Here is a 26,605-nt window from a genome sequence, read left to right on the forward strand (position 1 = left end):
ACAAGCTCTGCCATCTTGGTCAGACCTCTGTGGTTGCAGGAAGTTAATAGGACCAGGTAGTAAGTCCCTGCAGAACAGCGATGTTTCTCTGCTTCCCGCTCTTCCTGGTCCATACCTAATGTTACAGCAGCTCTGGCAGATCCACCATTTTTTCCCCGCAGAAAAAGAAAGGATTTTAATATTTTTTTCTGTTTATGTATCAACAAATACATAAACAAGATTATAACTTCACACAGTCAGTCTGACAATCAAATTAATGTTTGGCAAATAATTTGTTAACCTATTAATAGCCTCTTGTATCACAGCATTTTTATACTAATATGCTACAAAAATAGGATCCTTAAATTACCCCACAGTACATGTTTTGTAGGCCTGATAAATGCAAGGCATTTGACTGAGAAACATCAATTTTTCATGAAAGAAGTTATCGTATTTTGACCTTTGCAGATTTACTGTGAATTACATTGCTGCAGGGTGCAAGGATAATTGAATGATCCAAGGAAATATATTGCTCTATTTATTTCTAATTGAGGTCATACCATTAAATAATCCCAAGAATTATTTATTTGTAAAGTTAAAAAGACAAATAGGGTGGGGAAAAAAGAGAGAGCTTGGAAGTCTGCATCTTGCAGACTGTGAGATTGAGCTCTAAGAGTCCTTGAACCAGAATACTACCAGTGCAGATGTGATTTGAAATCCGTGTGCAAATTTCTACATGTTTTTAGCTTGATGCATGACGAAGCAGAAAAATTTATAGATTCTCATATCAATCTTCCTGCAATGCTGAAAACATCCCAGAGTTGCAAATCTGCACTGCAAAGATGAAAGTTTAGGAGTTGTCCAAGGCCACTGGAGTGCATTACCAGGGGTGGTAGTGAAGGCTGGTACAATAGGGACATTCAGAAGACTCCTGGATCGGCAGATGGATGTAAGAAAATAGAGGGTTATGGGTGTGAGATGGGGAAAGTTTAGACTGCTGTGGAGTAAATTACATTAATCTACACAACATTGTGGGTTGAAGGTCCTGAACTGTGCTGTAATATTCCATGATCAAAAATTCAACCAATCCCCTATATGTCTGAAGAGACACTTTCTCCATCATTCTCCTGTTAATGTCTGTCATATTCTGCAGACACACCAGCTCCTGCACAACAGGGACAGAGCTGCAATATATGAATATGCAGGAGAAACTCAGCAGGTCACACAGCATCTACAGGAAGAGAAGGGCAGACTAACTTTTCAGGCTTGGGTTTCATCAGGAATCAGAATTAAACAGAGCTGGTGCACACTCAACTTCCAGCTCTTGCCAGGCCAATCAGCAGATGATTGTTGCATTACAGAGTGTAGAGCTCGTCGAAAGAACCAAAGACTTGTTGATCCAAACCAAGGCTTTTATTAGCAAAAGACCAGAGCTCTTCACAGGTGGCCGACCAGTCCGGAATGATCCGACCTGGCTAGGCACACAGCCCTTTAAGGCCCAGGTAATGGGTGTGGCTTAGCTCTCAGCCAATCGCTATAAGCACAGTCTAGATACAGTAACTATATACACTACTATATACACTATGTACATTGGTGATAGATATGTACTATCACACAGAGCAACAGGACAGGCAAAGCATTGAAGGCAAAAGGATGATGTTGATCGTAAAATGCAGAGCTGTGCCTTGGTGTGCTGTGCTCCAAGACCTGGTGATGATGTGGCAGCCAGATAAAGAAAAGGTTGAGGAAACTCAGCAGAATAAAAGGCCCCTTCCAGCCATATTCACAGGGGGAGATTGATAGAATTGTACTTTTAATAAAATGGGATACACAACATGCTGGAGAAACTCAGAAGGTCATGCAACATCCATAGGAAGTAATAGGTGCACCAACACTTCAGGCCTGAGTCATTCATCAGATATAAGATAGCACAGACAGGTGCCCAAATAAAAAGGTGAGGGAGAGGAGGAACGAAGGGAGGAAAGGGTACTTCTCAGGAAGCCCAGATTTAATCTCATGCCAACATATAGCAACACCCAGATAACATTTAGAAATGGACTGATAAATTCCATTGACCACATGGGAACATTCCTTCCCCCTCCCCCCACATCCACACTCAAAAGACCCTCAATGAAGTGTTTGGAGTGTGATGGAATACTCTCCCGCTGTCCAAGAAGTGACGATCCAACAGAACCCTGGAAACTGATATTAACCAAGATGAAGCAACCAGTTGGATTGGGGCCGTCTCCATTGCCCTGAACATCCCTCGTCTCACCACCATGCACCGCAGTTATGATGGGAAACATTTGCACAATTTCCACAAGCCTTCCCTCCATAATCATCTCAGTCCTCTCCTGTCCACTTTTAATAAACAGAAGGACAAACAAAAATCAACCTTCCAAACATTATGAGTGCATAATGTTGAGTTTATCATCTTCCTCTTGGCTTACTGCACCTTAACCAATGCATCCCTTCCCCTTCCAGATTGAAGATTGCCACACTATAATTGTGTCCTCCTGCCAGTGAAGACATGAAGCTTCATCACTGGAAAGAGGGCAAAGTTAAAATCTGACATGTTTATACAGATACCTCTCATTACAAATGCAGGCATGGACATCAGTAAGGAAACACCAAAATAAGAACAAAATGAATGCCTTACATGAGGAAAAGAATTATGTTTTCATGCCCTGGTCTTACACTCTTTAATATTCTGTCATGCTGAAAACTCCAGTCAATTTTGTACTCCATCAATTGATAACTGCCCAGTTTTATTTATTTAAAAGTTCTCACTCTACCTTAAAGAAAATACATGTTACCACTGTGGTTTAATTGAATCCCTTTCTAGGTTAGATATTTACCACAGCAATTCTGATGATCATTGTTTGTTTATAAATGTTATTCTCCCTTTCCAGAATCCATGCTGACTTGTCATCCTTTGCAGCCAAATTGAATCAAAAGATTAAAACCTGCCTGTTTTCTCCCCACCTTCCATCGTCATCAGTTGGTCTAAATATTATTTTGCCAGTATTGCTACCCAATAGCAACTTTGGAACCAGGGAGTCAAAGATTCACTCCATCTGCCATGAACATCAAGTGCCCTCTTCCATTAATCCTCTTTCATTCTTCCCATGTCAACTCCCTGGATTCTACTTCTCCCCTACACACTAGTGGCATCTAGAGTCAGTTAAGCGATCAACCAGCTTGTCACTGATAGGAAGCTAGACTACTACTCAGTGGAAACCCATATAGGGGATACAGGTAGAACGCCACACAGACAGCACCTGAGGTCAGAACAGAAACCAGATGATGCAGCTGCCCCAGCCACTGTGCTTTTTTCATTGGCTGCCAATCTGCAGGTTTCCCTGCAGGTTCACTGACTGCAGTTTTGCATTCATTCCCTGTCACACTGTAGTTTTTCTCACATGGCCTTTCTCAGTGGCAGCTCTTGTCCAGTCACTATTATGATGAAGTGCTTCATGCATGGACAACTACAGAGAAATGATTGGATGTCTGTGCAGCCACCCTGCAAAGCTCGTTACTCATTCGCTGCCATGTCTTTGTGCACCGCAACTTCTATATGCAGCAGGACAGGAAAAATTGAGACAATAATTACATAATAGTTTCTGAAGGAATGCAAGAGTAGTGAAAGTGGGAAGTGAGATCACTTGGTGTGTCCATACATTCTATTGCTATTTCATGTATTTACACATAAAATCCTTGGATTTCCATTTTTAACATGTTCAATGATCAAGAAGAGTTTATTGTCATATGCATAAGTACAAGATAAGATGCACCAAAATTCTTATTTGCAGCAGGCGAACAGGCACGCAAGATACACCAACTACAATAGCATACATTAAATAACCACCACACAAAACAGATAAAGAGATAATAAATATCAGGAGGGATAAATCAATATTCAGTGTTGCAAAAAAAGTAATGTTTCAGGTATTCAGACAGATCTTTTGAGGGCTCTGAAGTAGTTTATATATGATGCATTGGACAATATATATGTTAGAAATCACAGTGCTCTCAGCATAAACACACTGGGTCCTCCACCTTAAGCAGGGTGGGTTCTCCACAGTGCTCTCACCGTAAGCAGAGTGGGTCCTCCACAGTGAACTCAGAATAAGCAGAGTGGGTCCTCCACAGTGCCACCAGCTTAAGCCGAGTGGATCCTCCACAGTGCCATCAGCTTAAGCACAGTGGGTCCTCCACAGTGCCACCAGCTTAAGCACAGTGGGTCCTCCACAGTGAACTCAGAATAAGCAGAGTGGGTCCTCCACAGTGCCATCAGCTTAAGCAGAGTGGGTCCTCCACAGTGCTCTCACTGTAAGCAGAGTGAGTCCTCCACAGTGCTTTAGAGTGGGTCCTCCACAGTGCTCTAAAGTGGGTCCTCCACAGTGCTCTAAAGTGGGTCCTCCACAGTGCTCTAGAGTGGGTCCTCCCCAGTACTCTAGAGTGGGTCCTCCCCAGTGCTCTAGAGTGGATCCTCCACAGTGCTCTAGAGTGGGTCCTCCACAGTGCTCTAAAGTGGGTCCTCCCCAGTGCTCTAAAGTGGGTCCTCCCCAGTGCTCTACAGTGGGTCCTCCCCAGTGCTCTACAGTGGGTCCTCCCCAGTGCTCTACAGTGGGTCCTCCCCAGTGCTCTAGAGTGGGTCCTCCACAGTGCTCTAGAGTGGGTCCTCCACAGTGCTCTAGAGTGGGTCCTCCACAGTGCTCTAGAGTGGGTCCTCCACAGTGCTCTAAAGTGGGTCCTCCACAGTGCTCTAGAGTGGGTCCTCCCCAGTGCTCTAGAGTGGGTCCTCCCCAGTGCTCTAGAGTGGGTCCTCCCCAGTGCTCTAGAGTGGGTCCTCCCCAGTGCTCTAGAGTGGGTCCTCCCCAGTGCTCTAGAGTGGGTCCTCCACAGTGCTCTAAAGTGGGTCCTCCCCAGTGCTCTAGAGTGGGTCCTCCCCAGTGCTCTAGAGTGGGTCCTCCACAGTGCTCTAGAGTGGGTCCTCCCCAGTGCTCTAGAGTGGGTCCTCCCCAGTGCTCTAGAGTGGGTCCTCCCCAGTGCTCTAGAGTGGGTCCTCCCCAGTGCTCTAGAGTGGGTCCTCCCCAGTGCTCTAGAGTGGGTCCTCCACAGTGCTCTAGAGTGGGTCATCCACAGTGCTCTAGAGTGGGTCCTCCACAGTGCTCTAGAGTGGGTCCTCCCCAGTGCTCTAGAGTGGGTCCTCCCCAGTGCTCTAGAGTGGGTCCTCCCCAGTGCTCTAGAGTGGGTCCTCCCCAATGTGCTCTAGAGTGGGTCCTCCACAGTGCTCTAGAGTGGGTCCTCCCCAGTGCTCTAGAGTGGGTCCTCCCCAGTGCTCTAGAGTGGGTCCTCCCCAGTGCTCTAGAGTGGGTCCTCCCCAGTGCTCTAGAGTGGGTCCTCCCCAGTGCTCTAGAGTGGGTCCTCCCCAGTGCTCTAGAGTGGGTCCTCCCCAGTGCTCTAGAGTGGGTCCTCCCCAGTGCTCTAGAGTGGGTCCTCCACAGTGCTCTAGAGTGGGTCCTCCCCAGTGCTCTAGAGTGGGTCCTCCACAGTGCTCTAGAGTGGGTCCTCCCCAGTGCTCTAGAGTGGGTCCTCCCCAGTGCTCTAGAGTGGGTCCTCCCCAGTGCTCTAGAGTGGGTCCTCCCCAGTGCTCTAGAGTGGGTCCTCCCCAGTGCTCTAGAGTGGGTCCTCCCCAGTGCTCTAGAGTGGGCCTTCCCCAGTGCTCTAGAGTGGGTCCTCCCCAGTGCTCTAGAGTGGGTCCTCCCCAGTGCTCTAGAGTGGGTCCTCCCCAGTGCTCTAGAGTGGGTCCTCCCCAGTGCTCTAGAGTGGGTCCTCCCCAGTGCTCTAGAGTGGGTCCTCCCCAGTGCTCTAGAGTGGGCCTTCCCCAGTGCTCTAGAGTGGGTCCTCCCCAGTGCTCTAGAGTGGGTCCTCCCCAGTGCTCTAGAGTGGGTCCTCCCCAGTGCTCTACAGTGGGTCCTCCCCAGTGCTCTAGAGTGGGTCCTCCACAGTGCTCTAGAGTGGGTCCTCCACAGTGCTCTAGAGTGGGTCCTCCACAGTGCTCTAGAGTGGGTCCTCCACAGTGCTCTAAAGTGGGTCCTCCACAGTGCTCTAGAGTGGGTCCTCCCCAGTGCTCTAGAGTGGGTCCTCCCCAGTGCTCTAGAGTGGGTCCTCCCCAGTGCTCTAGAGTGGGTCCTCCCCAGTGCTCTAGAGTGGGTCCTCCCCAGTGCTCTAGAGTGGGTCCTCCCCAGTGCTCTAGAGTGGGTCCTCCACAGTGCTCTCAACGTAAGCAGTAGATTCTGACTGATTTGCTGATTCCCTCCAGTTTCTCGTTATTTGTCATCTCTTCCCTTATCACCTGCCGTCCATTTTCTCTTTTAAGCTAGTTTATCAGTTATCTTCCACATCCCAAACTAAATGCCCAGATACTGTTTTCAATCTCTGCTTCTAACATCATGAAGTATTTCCTCCTTTTATACTTCAAATACTTCAAATATGTGAATGGGAAGAAACATATATCACCCTGTACATTTGTGTTTTAGTTGCTTGTTGATGCCACACAAATTCCATTGGCTCTCGAGAAGCTAACAACTTCTCAAAATATATAAATAGATCAGAAATCTGTTCATTTATATTGTGAAAGAAATCCAGTCAAACGCCCAGAGTCCATAAACATCTGATATCTAAATGTTGTTGGTAAAGCAACTCTTTGTGAAGTATTTATAAATGATAATGACATATGAAGTACATAAATAGATAAATTTTACAGTTTCCTTATGATTATAACATGCAAATAACATTTACAATTCGATTGGGTGAACTCTGACCAAAAATCCAAAAGCTGTTCAGTCACAGTAAATGTTGATTATAGATTCTACATTTTCCTGATGGAAATTAAAACCCCACATTTACAGATTTGGAGATTCAAATATGAACCCACAGGCCACTCTGCCACAATACTGTATGCTGGGTTAAAATCCAGGATTGAGATGTTCGGGTTATGGAGCTCTGCTAGATCGAAGCATTTTCTTTTGCTTTCTTAGCTTTTTGGATTATGCTACTAATTAGGATAATTCTGCAATCCTCTGCTTCTGCAGGGAACATTCTCACAGGGTGTGAAGGGTGGAAATTAGAACCACAGTGGTGCAAGCATCACTTTAAAATGTGTTTTGGGTTATGTTTCCCAAGTATCCAAGAATCAGCACTTATTCCTGTTATAAAGCTATGGCTTGTAACAATCTCTTGTCAATGATCATATGTCATAAACAATTTCACAGATTGGAATATGGGAGAGCCAGGATTAGTTAGCAAAATCCCAGTAATAATAATCTAAAGGTGAGAGTTTGAATCTGGAAAAAGTTATGAAATGTTCTCACCATCCGAGAACATGAAGTTATTGGGCCGCAATAAAAACTTGTTAAAAAATCAAATGAACAACTAAAATAGCTAAAGATATACAAAATCTTGGAAATACTCAGCGGGTCACAACGCACCCAGTGGGAAGAAAAAGAGAATCAATATTTCCGGTCAAAGGCCTTTCGTCAGAACTACGAAGAAGACAAAAAAGCTCTAAAGGCTTTGGGGAGGGTGTGTCTCTGACCGGGTAAAACTGAGGGTAACCTGGGGACATTTTCCACTCTATGATATTGGCTCGGCTGCTTTGTTTTGTTTTTGCTCTGGGAGTGGATGGCTGGCCCAGTATAACCTGTAGGAATAGATTCTCGGTCTGTATTTGATTACCTCTGTTTTTCAAACATAGAGCATCAATCATTACACCACAGAAAAGGACCTTCAACCCACAACATCGTGCCATCCTATGTAACACAACTCCAAAACAATCTCATCCATCTCCACCTCACGGGCATAACCGTCTATTTTTCCTACATATATGTGCTCATTGAGGAGTCCTTCGAACTTGCATTGTATCAGCCTCCACCACCAATTCCTGGCAATTCACTCCTTTCTGTGTAAAATACTTATTTGACATCTCCCCCAAACTTTCTTCCACTCCTCTTAAACAGCTGTCCTCTGGCGTTTGCTATTGTCAGCCCAGGAGAAAGGTGCTGGCTAAGCCCCTCATAATGTTATGAACCTCTATCAGTCACTTCTCTAAACGCTCTAAAATGAAAAGCCTGAGTTCAATCAATCTTGCTTCACAAATTATTTTGTCCATCTTCCCACTCTCTGACTGCTCCTATTCACTCATCAGCCATATTACCTTGTTTGGAGCTTCTACCCCAGAGTCAACTGTGTTTTCCCTTGTCAAAAACATCCTGCTTCCCCCACCTTCCCTTCAGTTTAACAAGCTTCTTTTGTGTCCTTTCCAGTGCCGACAAGAAGTTTTCTATCTGTGACATTCACTCTGATTCTCTTCCCACAGAAGCTGACAGACCTAATGAGTATTTCTGGTGTTTTCTCCTTTTTGCAGATAGTGAGTGAGTCTGCTCAGAGCTCTCAGCTTTGCTGGGCTCCACCCAGCACCAACCAAGAGATAGGGAGAGAAGGTGTACAGAAATGCCCCATTCCCACTCATGAGAAGTTGCCTGTAACCCTAGACCAGCTGGCAACTCCATCCCAATCCACCTCACCAGTCTCCCAAACTCTCCTTCATATGTCTATAAGCTGGGTGTTACAACCAAGAGAAGTGCACCAGATATGCTACTTTCTCAGAAATTCCATGTTCCTAAACTCTCTTAGCAACTTTTGCAGGTGCATCATAGCAAGTGTGCTGCCTGGATGCATCACAGTTTGGTACAGGATCTGCCCTTCCTAGCTCAGCCCCTCACACAAACCAACCTTCCTCCTTTAACTCCGAGTGTACCTCCTGCTGACCCATCCTACCTCTCTAACAGGCAGAAGACACAGGAGCTCAAGAACACAAACCTCTAAATGCAAGGTAATTTTTTAACTTTTATTATCAGACTCTTAAAAGAGTCTCTCATGGGGAAAAGATAATGCCCTTGTACTGCTTCTAACTGGACTTTTCTCTATACCTGCATTCTACCTGTACTTTACAACCTGTACTCTTCAACGTACTGTAATATTACTCCTTACACTGTTTTTTTTTATTTATTTACTTACTTGTTATTATTGCACAACCTGCTGTATGAGTTGATTTGCCTGGATAGCAAGCAAAACAAAGTTTCATGCTGTATCTCAGTATATCTGGCAATAAATCCATTTTTAGTGGATTAGTTGTGATCATTCTCTCTTCCACAAGATACACTCAAACCTTCATCACCTGATCTAGTACTCATTCTGTTTCTTGAGGTACAAAGGATAAGAAACTTTTAAAAAAAAATTAGCTTCTACTTTGTATCTTCCTTTTATTTTTAAATGGGATTGGGTTTCAAAAGTAGATCCCCAGTAGCAGATGGAACCACTAATGTATATTAGAAATAAAGGGCAAAAATTACAGCATGGGAAATATGCCAATTTTCCTGGTTAGAATTGTTTTCCAGGAGCCATGGGAATGAAGTTAGAAACTACCCCATGTGTATTTTTAAACTGAGTTAAATGTACGCAGAATTTTCTGATTAGCGATTAGTTTTTTTTTTACATATCCCCCACATCAATAGTAAAAAATAAGCAGGATTAGGAAAATAAGCTTCAGGGCCAGATTTTAAGATATCATAATAAGAAAGGGTGCAGTGTAAATGAGCAAATGCTCTGTCACTAGAACATTTTTGATCTACATCTCCCACTGCATTGGAAAGATAGCTAACATACTGAAGGACCCATCATACCCCTGATGCACTCTCTTCTCCTTTCTCCCATGGGGGAGAAGAATCAAGAGGGTGAAAGCGCACACTGACAGGCTTAAACATAGTTTCTCCCCTGTAGTTATTGGGCTCTTGAATGAACCCCACAACAGTGTCATCATGCTCCCCTTGCTTGATGCTAATTAATCTTTCTTCCATTGTAACTCGATTCTCTGTAAATTGTGCTCTTCTCCTTATACAGCTATATAAACTGCAGAAACATAGAATATTACAGCACAGAAAATGGGGCCTTTGGCTCTTCTATGCCAAACTACAGTATTATTCAGTTTAGTCCTGCTGATCTGCACCCAGTCCATACCCTCCAATCCTTCCCATCCATATACTGTATCTGTCCAAATTTTTCTTAAATTTTAAAATTGAGCCTGCATTCACCACATCAGCTGGCAACTCGGTCGACACACCCACCACTCTCTATGCGAAGATATTTCCCCTATTGTTTCCCTTGAACTTATCCTGTTTCACCCTTAATCCATGTCCTCTGTTTTGTATCTCATCTAACATCAGTGGGTAAAGCCTGCTTTACTCTATCAATACCCATCATAATTTTGTATATCACTATCAAATCTCCCCTCATTCTTCTATGTTTCAGGGATAAAAGTCCTATCATGTTTAACTTTTCCCTGTAACTCAGTTCCTGAAGAACTGGCAACATCCTAGTAAATCTCCTCTGCACTCTAACAATATTATTGATATATTTCCTGTAGTTGGATGACCCAAACTGCATGCAATACTCCAAATTTGGCCTCACCAATGTCTTGTATAACTTTACCATAACATCCCATGTCCTATACTCAATAATTTGATTTATGAAGGCCAATGTGCCAAAAGCTCTCTTTACAACTCTATCTACCTGTGATGTCACCTTCAGGGAATTATGTATCTATATTCCCAGATTCTGCCATACTACTCAGTACTCTACCATTCATCATGTACATCCTTTCTTGATTTGTCCTTGCCACATGCAAGGACATACTTGTCTACGTTAAACTCCATCTGCTATTTTTCAGTCCATATTTCCAGTGCCAAGTCCTTATGCAAGCCTTGAAAGCCTTCCTCACTATCCTCTACACCTCAAATTTTGTGTCACCTGCAAACTTGCTGATCCAATTTACTACAAGTATCATCTAGATCATGGTTATACGGTGGATGATAAACAACAACAGACCCAGCTCTGATCCTTGAGGCACACCACTAGTCACAGACCTCTAGTCAGAAAGACAATTATCCACCGGTACTCTGACTTCTCCATAAAGCCAATGTCGAATCCAATTTACTACCTCACCATGAATACCCAGTGACTGAATCTTCCTGACTAACTTCCAATGTGGGATCTTGTCAAAGGCCTGACTAAAGTCCATGTCGACAACATCCATAGCCTGTTCAGAACTACTCTCAAAGGAACAAATAAACAAATTTGTCACATGGATGGATGGATAGACTCAAAAAATGTCATAAAGACCACCGCATACAAACTGAACTGAAGAATGTTAGAGAAACTACCGCCTTTTGATACCATGATGATGCTGTGCCAAACACATGTCAATTAAAATCAACTTAAGCACTAAGGAGAGGGATGCCAGCAAGCTTTGGCAAGCTCTGGGCATGTGTCATTCTGCTTTAGTTACTTCCTTGGACCAATCTATGAGCTTGTAAAACACTGCACAAAAAGCACATACAGAAAGCAGGCCATGGCACAGGGAATCTCCAGAGCCAACCTTGAGAATGCATTTCTTTTACATTATTGTTAATTGCATGCTGCATGTACCATTCTGATTGCTATATTCTCTGATTGTAGCAGCACCAAACAAGTCACAGTTTAATTTACCTTGGCATCTGTTGTCTCGTTCTTCATAGCCTTCCTTGCACATGCACCTTCCAATGGGAACTAACCACTCCCCATCAACACTGCAGTACATTTTTGGAGTGTCATCTTTCATTGAATTGTTGACACATGTACCCGGCACTTCCACCAGTGAAGATGAATCAGCTCCTGTTATGGTATCTTCAAAGAGGGCAAGGTTGCGGAATGTTGAAGGACATTTCTTGTAGTACACTCGGACAGATACCAAAGCAATACAGGCACCAACATCCTGAAAGGCCAGGTAGAATCCCTTCTTAGACAGGGGGCCAACCTCTCGCACCTCCGTGTTTAACTTCATGACTCGATCCCCAAGATCGAGCTCTGTGAAACTTTCGTCTGCGGCTATTGTATCAATCTTCGTGTATTGGTTCTCTCTGATGTACCTCCCGTCTTCATGATCCGATTCAAAATGATACACATTAAATGTCTCTTTACAAGTCCCGAGACCTCCTGGGAGACTGTTGCAGTCCCGCAGGGTAAACTTTAGCTCGATGAAAATACGGTTAGCCCCTTCATTGGAGATCCAGTTAGTCTGCAACCAGTTATTCTGGTTTTGCTCCATAATATTGCACACCTGGTATGTGTGAATGGGACTGTAATTCTCATCAACCTCACTGATTTCTTCCCACTGCATGAAGCAAAGAAAAGTACAGTTAGATAAATCCTGGGCAGAGAATGTTAAAGGATTATAGCTGGATAAGTACATTTGTAGTAAAAAACATAATATCAGAGTTGCATTCAGTTGAATGAAACCTGTAATATGCAAGAGCATTCTTTTATTTTCCATGTTGACATTCTCTTCTCTTTTTAATTGCTCTCACTGTTTAACTTTCTTTAATACTCTTTGAAGTTAACTCTTATTTATTCTTCACTTCTGCCTTTTACTGCTTACCACCACCACTCCTTTCTTTCCCAAGTAAATTTCTCTCACTCTCCCTTTCAAACGACTTTCAACCCCACCATTTCCACATAGAACCACAGACCTCTACAGCACAGAAACAGGCTCTTTGGCCCATCTAATCCAAACCTAGTCCCATCAACCTGCACCCAGACCTTATCCCTCTATACCCACCCATCTAAGTACTTATCCAAATTTCTCTTAAATGTTGATATCAAACCTACATTCACCACTTCCACTGGCAGCTCGTTCCACAGTCTCACCACCACTTGAGTGAACAAGTTCCCCCTAATGTTACCCTTACACATTTCACCATTAATCCATGTCCCCTAGTTTTTGTTTCACCCAATCTGATTCATCTTCTCAGAGTGCAACACCTCACACTGATCTTCAATAAATTCCATCTGCCATTTTGCAGTCCTTTTTTCCAACTGATCTAGATCATGCTGCAAGCTTTGAAAGCCTTCCTCTTAGTCCACTACACCTCCAATCTTTGTGTCCTCTGCAAATTTGCTGATCCAATTACCATGTTGATATCCATGATAATCCACACTGGACCCAGCACCAATCTCTGAAGCACACCACTATCCTTTCACTATTCCTCACTTGTCCCTTGGTCCTTACACTCTTTCTGTCTCTTTCCCTTCATGGTTTTCTCTCCCAGCTCTTTTCTTTCCCCCTTCACATTGGCTTGTTCTGTTCCTTCACTTCTATCTCTCAATTTCCTTATTCTTTTCTCTCCCGATGTATCCTTCCCTAGCCATCTTTCTTCCTCTTGCTTGCCCTCTCTCCCCAGATCTTTTAGTCACCTTCTCCTCTCACCTCCCTTTCTCTCTCTATTTCCTCCTTCTTCTTACCACTTTCTCCCTCATCTCACTCTCCTTATCCCTCTCCCACCCTTTCTCACTCCACCCCCAACCTTATCTCCACTTTGTTTTACTTAATTTAGTTCACTGTTTCCATCATTCTGCCTTTTCTTCGGCATTTTTCTTTCTTCTTTATTTTTATTTCTTCCCCTAACTTCACTTAAATTTTGTTTCCCTTTCCCACTTCCTTTGCAGGGCTTTCCTCATTTGTTTATTCACAGTCATGCTGTTTCCTTCACTCCCTTTCACTAATTATTGGCACAAACCACATTTTGGGAAGTAAAATGAGAAAATTTCCAGAGGCTGTGTCTGTAGTTCACACAAAAATGCTGGAGAAACTCAATAAGTCATGCAGCAAAGATAAAGATGCATAACCAATATTTCAGACTGAGCCCTTCATCAAGGTATGAGCAAAAAAGCAGGTAAGTGCCTGAATAAAATAGGGGTGGGAGGGGCAGAGGAAGGAGCACAGGGGCACAGGGAAGAGGTGGATATAGGAAGGACGGCAGAAGAGAAAAAAGCTGAGAAGGGATGGGGAGGGTTTATCTCTCTGATTGGGGAGGGAAGGGGGTAGAGAGCTGAAGGAAAGAAGACAGAGGGATGGGAAAGAGAACTTTTTGGGAACTTTGTCACTAGAACCATTGTGAGCAAGGAGACAAATGGGTGTCCATGGAGAAAGAAGCAGAGAACTGGGAGCCGGCCAGACAGAGAAGGAAGTTGCACGGGGACTGAGTTGGGAAGAGCCAGAGTCAAGACTTGGCTTGCAATGTAACTGGATCACAGGGACACCATTGGGAAATGGGAGCTTCCCACCTTGACTGTAATGAGGATGCAATCATCACATGGGATAGACATATTCCTGGTTTTCCTGAATGTAGGTGGATGGTTGCCACAGGGAAAACTAACAGTGCATAAGTCAACACAAACAAGTCTTAAATCACTGAAATATGCAAGTGAAAGAGCGAACACATTTTGGCCATGTCCTATGTTTTATCTGTCCGTATGCCAATGAGTGGATAAACAAGATCTCATCGAGAGTGTACCTCCTGCCACCAGTTCGATTTGATTATATATCAATTGGTGTGAACCACTGCTTCATGCTCCCAATTGCCCTTTTCATCTTTAAAATGTTAAATTTATGTGTTCATCCAAGTGTGCAGCCTCAACTACAACCTCATCAATATAGACCACTTGTAGTGTGATATGTTGGCTGCTGTGGCATGCTCACACATGATATTTGGACATACATATTTTGAAGAGTGAACTCTGCAATGAACCACATATTTTTGTTTGTTTGAGATCAGGAGGAAATCCCACCCACTCAATCGACAGCCACAGTGCCAAACACTCAAGTTCCATTATTAGGAATTCCCTCTCTAAATCACTCTCCATCCTTGAGATCCTTTTATTTCGCATCTTTGCATCGACATCTTATACATCTATCTGTCTCAAGCTTTCAGATACTTTCAAACAGGAAGGTGGGCAGGATAACTGAAGGAACAGGAGATTCTGGGGTTTGATTAATTGGAGAAGGTCACAGATCTATGGAGGGAAGGAAGGATTTGATGATAGCTTTAAATTGAAGCTGAAGTCAATACTCACGGATGTGAAAGAGGAATATGGTGCAAAATGGGAGACAGGGTGCAGACAAACAAAAGTTTCCTTTGAGGGGAAGGTTTAGAATCTTTAAGATAAAAAATGCATTGATAAGGCAGATGAGGTGTGACACAGGCAGATACAACCACATTATAAAGCTAAATGTTTGGACATTTATTAATGGAAAGGCAGAACGATTAGTGTAGAGGTTAGCGCAATGCTGTTAGAGTGGCCTGTCTGTAAAGAGTTTGTACATTCTCCCTGTGACCTCCATGGGATATATATGTTATTAGGTGTATTTGGCCAGTATGGGCTCATGGGTCAGAAGTGCCTGTTGCAGTGCTGTATCTCTACATTAAAATAAATTGGCTCATGGGTCAGAAGTGCCTGTTGCAGTGCTGTATCTCTACATTAAAATAAATTATAATTAGAACAAGTATGAATTTAGGAGCTGAATCCAAGGTCAAATAGGATTGGTGACTCTGACTGGATCATCAGCTTGAGGGAATGTGTGTGGTGGACTATTTAATCAGCAGTTGGAGGTTGCAAGAACAGAGGACATGAACTGTTCCTGAATAGATGGATTAGCTTCCTCTTCCCTATCTCTCACATGGTTCACACACAGCAGAGAATGTTTACTCTATTCCCCCACACCTTGAGGGAGACAAGTGCTGAGAAAGCAGGACCTCTGACAGATATATTCTAAATATCCTTAGTAACTGGGTGTAGAGCTCGTCGAAGGAACCAAAGACTTGTTGATCCAAACCAAGGCTTTTATTAGCAAAAGACAGGAGCTCTTCACAGGTGGCCGACCAGTCCGGAATGATCTGACCTGGCTAGGGACACAACCCTTTAAGGCCCAGACAATAGGCGTGGGTTAGCTCTCAGCCAATCGCTGTAAGCACAGTCTAGATACAGTAACGATATACACTATGTACACTGGTGATAGATCTGTACTATCACACTGGGGCGGGGGGGGGGGGGGGTGGTGGAGTGCTGGAGAATTGGAGAGTAGCTCATGTTGTCCTGCTGTTTAAGAAGGGGTCCAAAATTAAACCAGACAATCTTGGGCCAGTAAGCCTGAAGAATGTAAATTATTTGAATGATTTCTGAGAGATAGGATATATAGATATTTGGACCGTGTGGTAGGTCATGTTTCACAAATCTTGTAGTTTTTTTTTGAGGAAGTTACCAAGAAGGTTGATGAGGGAAAGGCTGTGGATGTTGTTTATATGGACTTTCGTAAGGCTTTTGACAAGGTTCCACATGAGAGGTTGGTTCAGTAGGTTAGAACACTAGGTATACCTAGAATTTGCAAACTGGATTCGAAATTGGCTTGGTTGAAGAAAACAGAGAGTGGTGGTGGATGGTTGCTTCTTGGATTGGAGGTCTGTGCCGTGTGGTGTGCCTCAGGGATCTGCGTTGGGACCATTATTGTTTGTTGACTATTTAAATGACCTAGATGATAACGTGGTGAATTAGCTCAACAAGTTTCCTGATGATACAAAGGTAAAAGGTGTAGTGGACTGTGAGGAAGATTTTCAAAATTTTCAGAAGGATCTGGACCAGCTTGAAAATTGGGCCAGTAAATGGCTGATGGAATTTAATGCAGATAAGTGTGAGGTGTTGCACTTTGCATGAGCGAATCAAGGTAGGGTGTACTCAGTAAATGGAAGACCACAGAGGAGTGCGGAGGAGCGAAGAGATCTGGAAATAAATATGCATTGTTCCCTTAATGTGGTGTTGCATGTGGACAGGGCTGTAAATCAAAATATTGAGTATAGATATGGGGATGTTATGTTGAAGTTATTCAGATCATTGGTGAGGCCACACTTAAAATATTGTGTGCAATTCTGGTCGCCCACCAGCAGGAAAGCTATCAATAAGATTGAAAGAAACAGAGAAGATTTACTAAGATGTTGCTGGTTCTTTAGGAGTTGAGTTACTGGGAAAGATTAAATAGGTTATGACTATATTCCTTGGAATGAACAAGAATGAGGGGAGACTTGATAGAAGTTTATAAAATTATGAAGGGGTATAGACAGTAGATGTGAGTAGGGTGTTTCCACTTAGATTGAAGGGAGATAAATACGAGAGGTCATAGCTTTAGGCTGAAGGGGAGAAATACAAGGGGAACATTAGAGGAAAGTTTTTCATGCAAAGTAGGAGTGTGGAATCAGCTGCCATCTGATGTAGTGAATACGGATTCAATCTTGAGTTTTAAAAATAAATTGGTTAAATGCATGGATAGGAGTGGGTTGGAGGGTTGTGGAATGAGAAATAGATCAGTGGGACTAGCTAGTTTTATTGGTCGGCACACACAGAGAGGTTCAAATGGATTGTTTTTCTGTGCTGTATCGTTCTACGGTTCTGTGACCCATTGTAAAGCAATTAATTTTTTTTTAGCCATACAGCACAGTAACAGGCCATTTCAGCCCATGAGTCTGTGCTGTCTAATTTACACCCCATTAACCTACATTCTCGGTACATTTTGAAATGGTGGGAGGAAACTCTCCCATCCATGTCTCTGCCCAAATTTATCTTAAATGTTAAAATTGACCCTGCATTCACCACTTCAGCTGACAGTTCGTTCCACACTCACACTCCTCTCTGTGTGAAGAAATTCCCACTAATGTTGCCCCTAAACTACTCCCCTTTCACTCTTAACCCATGACCTCTGGTTTATATTTCATACAACCTCAGTGGAAAAAGCCTCTTTACATTTACTCTTATCTAAACCCATCATAATTTTGTATCCTTAGAGCTCACCTCTGCCTTTCTGATGGAAAGCAAGGTAGATATATATAAGCTCTGACCTCAGATTCAATAATGAAGGTTTCAAGAGCAGATAAGGTGAGACACAGGCGGAGACCACCACATTATAAATGTAAACGTAGAATATCTATTAATGGAATGAATAATGTTCAGAAGTTGAACCCAAGGTCAAATGGGATTGTTGGGTTACAGGATAAAACAAGCACAAAGCCCTGCAATGAAGTGGCACTGATACACAAGCTAAGGTGTCCAAACAGGGAAATTTTGACCACAAACTCTGCTACCTGCCGCATTTGCACTGCATTCTTTTGCCCCGGCATTTTACCACCTCTTTGCTATGCCAGGCACCATGTACTCTTCAGCAGTTGAAAGCTGCCCAAGGCATGAAGACATTGTTGGGTTTGATTACGGTGGATGGGGTCAGTTGGTAGTGTGCATGCACATTTGTGGGGGGGGGGGGGTGTGGGGGGTGCCTCTTCCTCACACTAGAGCCTTAAAGCAGCTGTGCTGCGGGACAGTGGGCTTTAGGACCTGACTCAATTCTCAGTGCCAGACAGGAAAAGGCATGAAGCCTGGAGCTGCCAGTAAAGCCACAGATACTGTTTCAGGGATCATGTCATGTTTGTGCTGGGAATTTATTATCACATGTTTGGGTATGAGCACTTCCAGGTATTACCTGTTTACAGACAGATATTAAAATCCAAAGTGAACTAGATCAATGGATACTGTTGTTGATACTACTTTCATTTATTTTGCCTTGCAGTAGCCCTTAAGCACAGCAACAAGGGCAGGTCTTTCTAAAAGTGCTGGAGAAATTCAGCAGGTCACGCAGCATCCACAGAGAGTCGACATTTCGGGCATATGCCCTTCTTCAGGAGCGCTGAAAATCAGGCTGATGCCTGAATAAGAAATAATGGGAGAGGGAGGAGCACTGACTGGCGTGTGATAGGTGGATACAGGAGGGAGGGGGAAGCAGAGGAAGGAGCTGAGAGGTGATGGGAAGGAGGCTGTCCAATTTTTTTCTCTGAAAAAAATGTTAGGGTATGGCAGCTTCTAGTACAAATAAATTTAATGATAGGTTGTATCGCCTTAATATTCAAATCTGTGTATAAACTCAAATCCCTGCTTGCTAATTTTAAAAGACAAATTTAGTCTAATTAAATGGAACAGCCTTGATCTTCACTGAACTGTTACATATTCACTGTTCATCCTAAGTAGGATATCATTCTCAGATGTCTAAATGACTTAGTAACCGAAACCTACAGTTGTGCAGCCACATGCAGAGTAGTCTCATATCCAACTCCCCAGATGCTAATCCATCTGCACAGATAAAATTACATTTGCAGCCTCATCTCACCAACCACATATGTAAATCAAGATCACTCCAGCTTTAATCATCTATCTGTAATCAAGGGCTGCTCAGGCCACATTTAAATCTCACTCCTGCTGGCCAAATAGTCATTTCAGTCCTTTGAAGCTTATTCAACCTTCCATTATTATATTCTCTAACAAACATGACAATGCTCTCAGTTTGAACTCTACAAGTTGCATTATTGTTCTTTACCAACAGAAGGTCCAAGAATAAATCAGTATTGTAACATTAAAGATTCACAAGGCCTCACACGTGGAGGAGTTTTTTTTTCTAATGCCCACTTACAATGTCCTTGACATAATCAGACACGTGTTGTCCAAACTCCAAGAGCAGATGGAATCAGTTTGTTAATTCCAGTGAATCCCCGGAGTGTTATAGCACTGGACCAAAATTAATCATTCAAAGAACTTAGCTGTTCTTTTGTTTATCTACTACCTTTCCAATGAGCATTTATCAAAACATAATCAGTCATTATACATATGACAAGCTCTGCACATAGAACACACACACACACACACACACACACACACACACACACACACACACACACACACACACACTCTAAATATAACTCATCTAATGAGCACATATAAATGAATTTTCACTCAATATACATGAGAAAACCAGATTACAAAAATCCTCAATTAAAGTTGCTCAGGAGTCATTCAGCTGAATGGACCAGAGCTGATTAGTCGCACGTAAGAAGGATGATCTACCCTCAGCTGTTAGTCAAACAGGTCTCATATTCAATAGCCCTTGTGCAATGGGAAATAAATTTCTCTATCTGAAGATTAAACAATAGGTGCTTAATAATTGCAAAAAAAAGCCTCATGTTGAAAACATTGGTTAACTATTTAGTGAAAGATATGTGAGTGCGTTTATCATTAACATTACCCCTCCATAAATCTTCGTCCGCAAAGCCAAGCCAAAGAAAGAGTGTCAGAGGAACCATGCTATAAGCCAAAAGGGCTCAGGGCGATAATGTAAATTCCCCCAACTACACAAGACGTGCACCATCTCTGGGTGTTAATGTGGCGTCATATATCTCATAATAACCTGTAAGGAGAAAAGGATGTTTGGCTTTCAGATCTGCATCATTTAGAGCCTGCAAATGATCAATGTATTTTTAACTTCTCTCCCCATCATGTGTTAATGCCTTATTTAGATCCTTTGCCCATTTCTCCTGAGACCACGAATCACGTTGTACTACCAAAAACACTGCAGGCTTACAAACTGTGGCTGCTCGGGGCCCATGCTTCCTACCAGTTTTGTGGACCCCTGCAGCCCCTTACACACTTGCCTCCAAATTGGTCAGTCGAACGGTGACCGGCCAATTTAAGGGAGATCCTGCCCTTTGGATGAGGCGGGTGAGTGACGCGTCGCGCACCTGCCAGAAGTCACCAATAACCCTGCCGGAAGTCGTTAAAAGTGATCTATATTCATTTTATGGGCATGTCTTGATTAGCACAGCAACCTAACCTGAGATCCTCACTCTCCACACTTGAACCTCCCGCAAACATGTCACTGATGACGCACATGCAAGCACTGATGTCATCTTCCACCCAGGCAGCCATCTATCAATTACAGATTGAGCAGCACTAGCTTTGTGGTATGTCTAAAAAATGGGTCGGCAATCCACCTCCAAGGTGGTTTACACACTAATTGGTTTGTACACTGGTAGATAACCGGTCAAATTGGCTGGATAAACTCGTGTTACAATCCAATTTGTAAATCTTAACTGTTCTTTTCCTTTGGGTTGACAATTCAGCAGATATTAATCTGCTTTGTTTTCAAATATATCACTTGGAAATATGTTCAACTATCCACTGCCCAGTGGTGGAGAGGGTACAACAAAACAATCCTGGTGCATTTCAAACTGGGGACAAGCCCAGTTTGATCATTATTTTGATCGTCTAAAAGAGCCCCAAAGAATGATGAAGGGGAACAAACAGTACATAGGACAACTTTATCTCACATTGAAGATGACAAAATGTGTTGAGGAAGATGGTGTTACTCCTGTTATGCTCTGGGACTCACCAAAGACTTTTGACAAGACGGACATTAACAAAAACAAAGGCCAAGGATAGGGATTTAAGTTAAACTAAGGGAGCAGATAGGATGGTGAGCAGCTGTTTGTCAGAATGGTGAGAAATGTAGGTTTCAGCTCCTCAGGGGTCAGTGTTTAGATAACCAATTAGCTGAGTGGTTGGCTTAACAGTATTACAGCACCCTGGTTCAAATCTGGCGCTCTCTGTAAGGAGCTTGTATGTTCTCCCCATGACCGTATAGCTTTTCCTCTGGGTGCTCCAATTTCCTTCGACATTCCAAAGACATATGGAGATAGCAGGTGTGGTACGCTGTCGGTCAGAAGCAAACACAAAACCAAAAGACTGTACAACAGGCTTTATTCGACGTAAACTTCCACAGAGGCAGCTGTGAGGAGAGTTGCTGTAAACTCTGAGTGTATATTCGAAAGGCTGGCTCAGGCTTGTATCCCGGAGGGTGATTGACACCCAACCAGGTGGGGCTTGGTCTATTCAGGTCGGCTGATTGACAGCCGGCCAGGTGTGGTCTTGTCCCCATGCTCTTCTGCAGGTACAGAGGTTTCCCCCTGTAGTAGGCCAGTGGTGTACCACCACAGCAGGTAAATTAGTCACATCGGTGTATTTGGGCATTGAGGGCTTGTGAGCCAGCAGAGCCCATTAGTGTACTGTATCTCTAAATGTAAAGCTTTTAAAATTTGTTCTATAATTATGACCTTTACTTTGACTCGAGAGAAAGGTTTGCCAACGACAAGATTTAGAAATGTACAGAGTGAGAATAGTTACACACTTTAAGAGGTAGCAGACAGTCAGGGTGATGGGCAGATTTCTGGGAGGTGAACTTTAAAGCAGAGACCTTTTGCTAATGTGTTTTGGAAGATACAACATGAATTTTATGCTGAATTGGGGAGCAAAAATAGAGATTTTCACAAGGCAAATACACAAATACCTGAAGGTGACAGAACAATTGCAGAAGCAGTTGAAAATACAATAGGGTCCTTGGCACTCTTGCCTGAATTTGTCAGGATACCAAGTACAGGAGCAGGGACGTCACATTCCAACTGAACAGGAAGTTAGTGATACCGCATGTGTTCTGTGGGTCCAATAATAGGAATAATGTCATGAAGCTAGAAAGGTTACGGAAAAGCTTCACGAAAATGTTACAGCCCGTGTATAGGCATCCAACCTCATCAGTAACTTGCTTTGTGTTAAAACCAGTTGAAATATTTACAAGTGCAAGATTCTCGGTTCATCACTGCTCCATAGGATTTACTTTTCCTGCAAGCTGCAATGACAATTTGAAGTAAATCAATCCAAAGTTAACAATTTATTTTGGTGCACGCATTGTTGTTTGCCCACATTCCTTGTTAACTTTGGGGGGATGTGGAGGGGAATGGCAATCATGTTTACTCAAAGAAGACCCATCGAGGCTCATATGACAGAGTCTGCTCACTTCAGTTTTTGAATTTGTGTCTAGATGTAATAAACCTGAAGACAGAAGGACATTTTGGAATACACAGGATGGCTAACACAGGATTTAGCCACCTAAAATCAATGGGAGTTCATTGTCAAATACTTAAGTACGATGTAAATATTTTATTTAAATGTTCAGCACAGAAACAGGCCCTTACAGCCCATGAGCTTGTGACCCCCAAATACACCAATTAATCTACCACCCCCATAAGTTTTAAAGATTGGAGCTCCTGGATGGAACCCCAGCCAACATGGGTAGAAAGTTCAAATTCCTTACAGACAGTGCCAGATTCGAACTCGGGTTGATGGGATTGTAATAGCATAACTTTAACCACTACATTAACTGTGCAGTTTGAAATTCTTTCTTGCTCTAGCCAAACAGGACCACAACATACACCAACAACAACAACAGTATAAACTTAAATTACCACAATATGCTCAGCCAGAAAAACAACAAGTATCAAAGGATAGATTAAAAAATATTCTCATTTGCAGTAGTGATGGAGAAAAATCTGAAGCTTCAGTAGTGCGGACAGATCTTTTGGTGGTTCAGAAGTATCTTACTGTTCGGATTACAAAGGCGAGGTTCAAGAGCCTGATAGCCCTTGATTTTAAAAAATGTAATGGTGCACAGCCAAATAAAGAGGAAAGAGGAAAATATTGTCCTGGTTTAAAATAAAACTGAAAATAATTGTGAAGTGATTTGGGGACTGAGTGCAGTGGATAAGAGATAGAACAGCTGAGGAGCAAGGTAAAACTCGGTGATTGAGCTCTTCGGTGTCTCTCCTGTGCATACTGGGTCAAAGAGTGGTTACGCCTCCATGCCAGAATGATTTGCCCAAGCCGTCATTCAGGGGTGCGCCCTTGGAAAAGCGGCTGGTACATGATTCGTGCCAGGAGATGCATTGAGGTTTAGCACAAAGGGAACAGGTGCATGACACAGCAGACATGCAGGAACCTGGCATTGACAGCAGTACACGCACCAAAGTTCCTGATGATGACTCTGCACCATTATTAAACGGCTCTATGGCAGACTCAGAATCTCTTGCACCAAGGAATTGACTGTTGATGCCCATTATCTATTTTATGTGATAGCACAACTTGGGACTATTGCAAACAAAATCTTACACTACCTAGCACCTGTCACAGCCTCCATTCACCAACAGTGTGTTTCACAGTCAAAATAATACTATAATGCAGGGTGCACAATAAGCTCTCACACACATAAATGTTATAATGAACAAGATAACCTATTCTTGTAGTTTTGATTAAGGATGAACATTGACCAGCCCACTGGGGATAACTCACCTCCCTTCTCCTGAAAAATACCATGGCACCTCATACATCCACCTGCAGATCACATCATATCTGACAGACACCCCCTCCAACTGTGCAAGAACAATTGAAGTACATGCCAGCTGGATTCTGTAATCTCTCAGAAACTCCAATATAGTTCTTCCCATCCTTCAGAAGTGATATATATTCCAGTGAACCAAGGCCAGTTGTCAACCAACAGGCTGGTTTATTTTACATGTCCTATCTGAACGAACAGAATGCAATTCTCATTGAAATTCAATCTAATTCCTGCTGCTACTTGTAACATCAAAAAAAATCATAAATTATGCAGACTTGGCCTTTGATGCAGAGAATCTTCCTGGGGATGGGTCACCTGACTGCTAGCTTCCACTGGTTCAATTGAATGAGATCATTCCAACATCATGTGTGAATGTTACTCAAATATATCAACCAGCTGAAATAATTTTTATATCCAGGTTACCGAGCTAAATACCCTTTTCTCAGTGTGCTATGTATGGGTAACAATGCTCACAGAATGAGCTGCCTGAATATCTATCACCCAGCAGCAATCACATCTACTGCGATAAAATGCTTTGAGAGGTTGGTCATGGCCAGAATTAACCCATACCTAAATAAAGATCTGGACCCACTGCAATTCGCCAACCATCAAAATTGCTCCACAGCATATGCAATATGACTGGTTCTCCATTCAGCTCTGGATCACCTAGAACACAGTTACATGTACATCAGCTGTAGTTGATGAATATTCATGAATTACAGCACTGCATTCAACACCATCTTACCCTCAGTACAGGTGAAAAGCTCTAAAACCTTGACTTCTACATTGGTAGGTCATGGTCAGTACGAATCGGAAACGTGTTCTTTTCCCTGACAATCAACACAGGTGCGCCTCAAGGATGCGTGCTTAGCCTGCTGCCCTACTCACTATACGCCCATTACTGTGTGGCTAGGCCCAATTTAAATGCCATATACAAATTTGCCGATTACACCATATTCGTCAGAAACGAGAAAATGTACAGGAGGGAGATAGATAAGCTAGTTGAGTGATATCACAACAACAACCTTGCACTCAACTTTAGCAAAACTAAGGAACTGATTGTGGACCTCAAAGGATATCAAGACAACACAAACCAGTACTCACCAAGGGGTCAGCAGTGGAAAGGGGTAAGAAATTCCTGGGTGTCAAAATCTCTAAAGACCTGTCCTCTAGGGCCTCCATGTCAATGTAATCTCGAAAAAGGCTTGACCGCCCCAGATTTGGTATGTCACCAAAGACTCCTGCAAATTTCTACAGGTGTACCGTGGACAGCATTCTGACTGATTGCATCACTGTCTGGTATGGAGGTGCCAATGCACAGGACAGAAAAAGACTAGAGAGGGTTGTAAACTTGGCCTGGACTTTCTTGAGCATCAATCTTCATTCCATCAAGGATATTTACAAGAGGCGGTGTCTTAAAAAAGCAGCCTCTCTCCTGAAGGGCCCTGACCACCCAGGCTATGTCTTCTTCACACCGCTACGATCAGGAGAGGTGTTCAGGAGCCTGAAGATGAACACCCAGTGACACAAAAACAGCTTCTTCCCCCTCATCCATCATATTTCTGAACGGACACAACCTCACTTTCTCTTCTTTTTGCATTAATTTATTTTTAAATATAACATAGCAATATTTGCATCTGTAATTAAATCACAAAACAATGAATTTTGTGTTATGTCCATGACAATAAATCTGATTCTTGTATTCGGTAGCAATTTTCACCAACAAAGCCTTATGTAATATAGGGAAAGCAAATAAAATGACAGCTTGGGAAAGATGTGGAAGAAGAAATAATGTGTCAATCTTGTAGAAATGAAATTTCCATGGAACAAATTCAGTGTAGTCACATAGACTAATTACGGGAATTGTGATTTTTTTTTTAAACTATTCCTGTTAAAACTTGCTCAATTTAGAGCGTGGATTGGCATGTGGAATTAGGACATTGTGACCATCAGTGAAACTTGGATGGAGAAGGGACAGGCCTAGCAGCTCAATGTTCTGGGCTTCTGATGCTTCAGACGCGATAGAATGAGGGGGATGAAATGGGGTGGAGTGCCAATGCTTATCAGGGAAAATATCACAGCTTAGCACAGACAGGACAGAGCAGCTGGATCATCTACTGAGTCTATGTGAGTGGAGCTAAGGAATGGGAAAGGTATGACCACACATGGGGTTGTATTATAGACCACCCAATAGTCAACAAGAATTGGAGGAGCAAATCTACTGAGAGGTAGCAGACAGCTGCAGGAAACAAAAGGTTGTGATAGTAGGAGATTTTAACTTTCCACATATTGACTGTAAAAGGGCTGGATGGCATGTGTTCAGGAAAGTTTACTAATATATAGAGGAACCAACTAGAGAGAGTGCAATACTGGATCTCCTATCAAGGAATGAGATAGGACAGGTAATGAGAAAGGATCTAGAATGCATGGAATGATACAAGTTGTTTTGGGCAAGGATGTGTGAGGTAAGTGGAAGACCTTCAAAAATGAAATTTTGAGAGTACATAATTTGCACATTCCTGTCAGGATTAAAGGCAAAGTTAGCAGGCAGAGGGAACCTTGGTTTTTGAGGGATATTGGAGATCTAGTTGGGAAGAAGAGAGA

At 42.9% G+C, this 26,605-nt stretch overlaps 1 protein-coding gene across 3 annotated transcripts in view; it reads right to left on the reverse strand.

Annotated features, from left to right (window-relative positions):
• Positions 1–26,605, reverse strand: part of LOC138755087 (ephrin type-A receptor 5-like) — a 306,363-nt gene that overhangs the window by 225,901 nt on the left and 53,857 nt on the right. For all 3 annotated transcript variants that reach the window (XM_069920384.1, XM_069920357.1, XM_069920376.1), the window contains one exon: positions 11,590–12,253. In XM_069920384.1, coding sequence (XP_069776485.1) covers positions 11,590–12,253 — 664 coding nt within the window. The remainder of the gene's footprint in view (positions 1–11,589; positions 12,254–26,605) is intronic.

Source organism: Narcine bancroftii, chromosome 1 (genome assembly GCF_036971445.1).
Source record: "Narcine bancroftii isolate sNarBan1 chromosome 1, sNarBan1.hap1, whole genome shotgun sequence".
NCBI lineage: Eukaryota > Metazoa > Chordata > Chondrichthyes > Torpediniformes > Narcinidae > Narcine > Narcine bancroftii.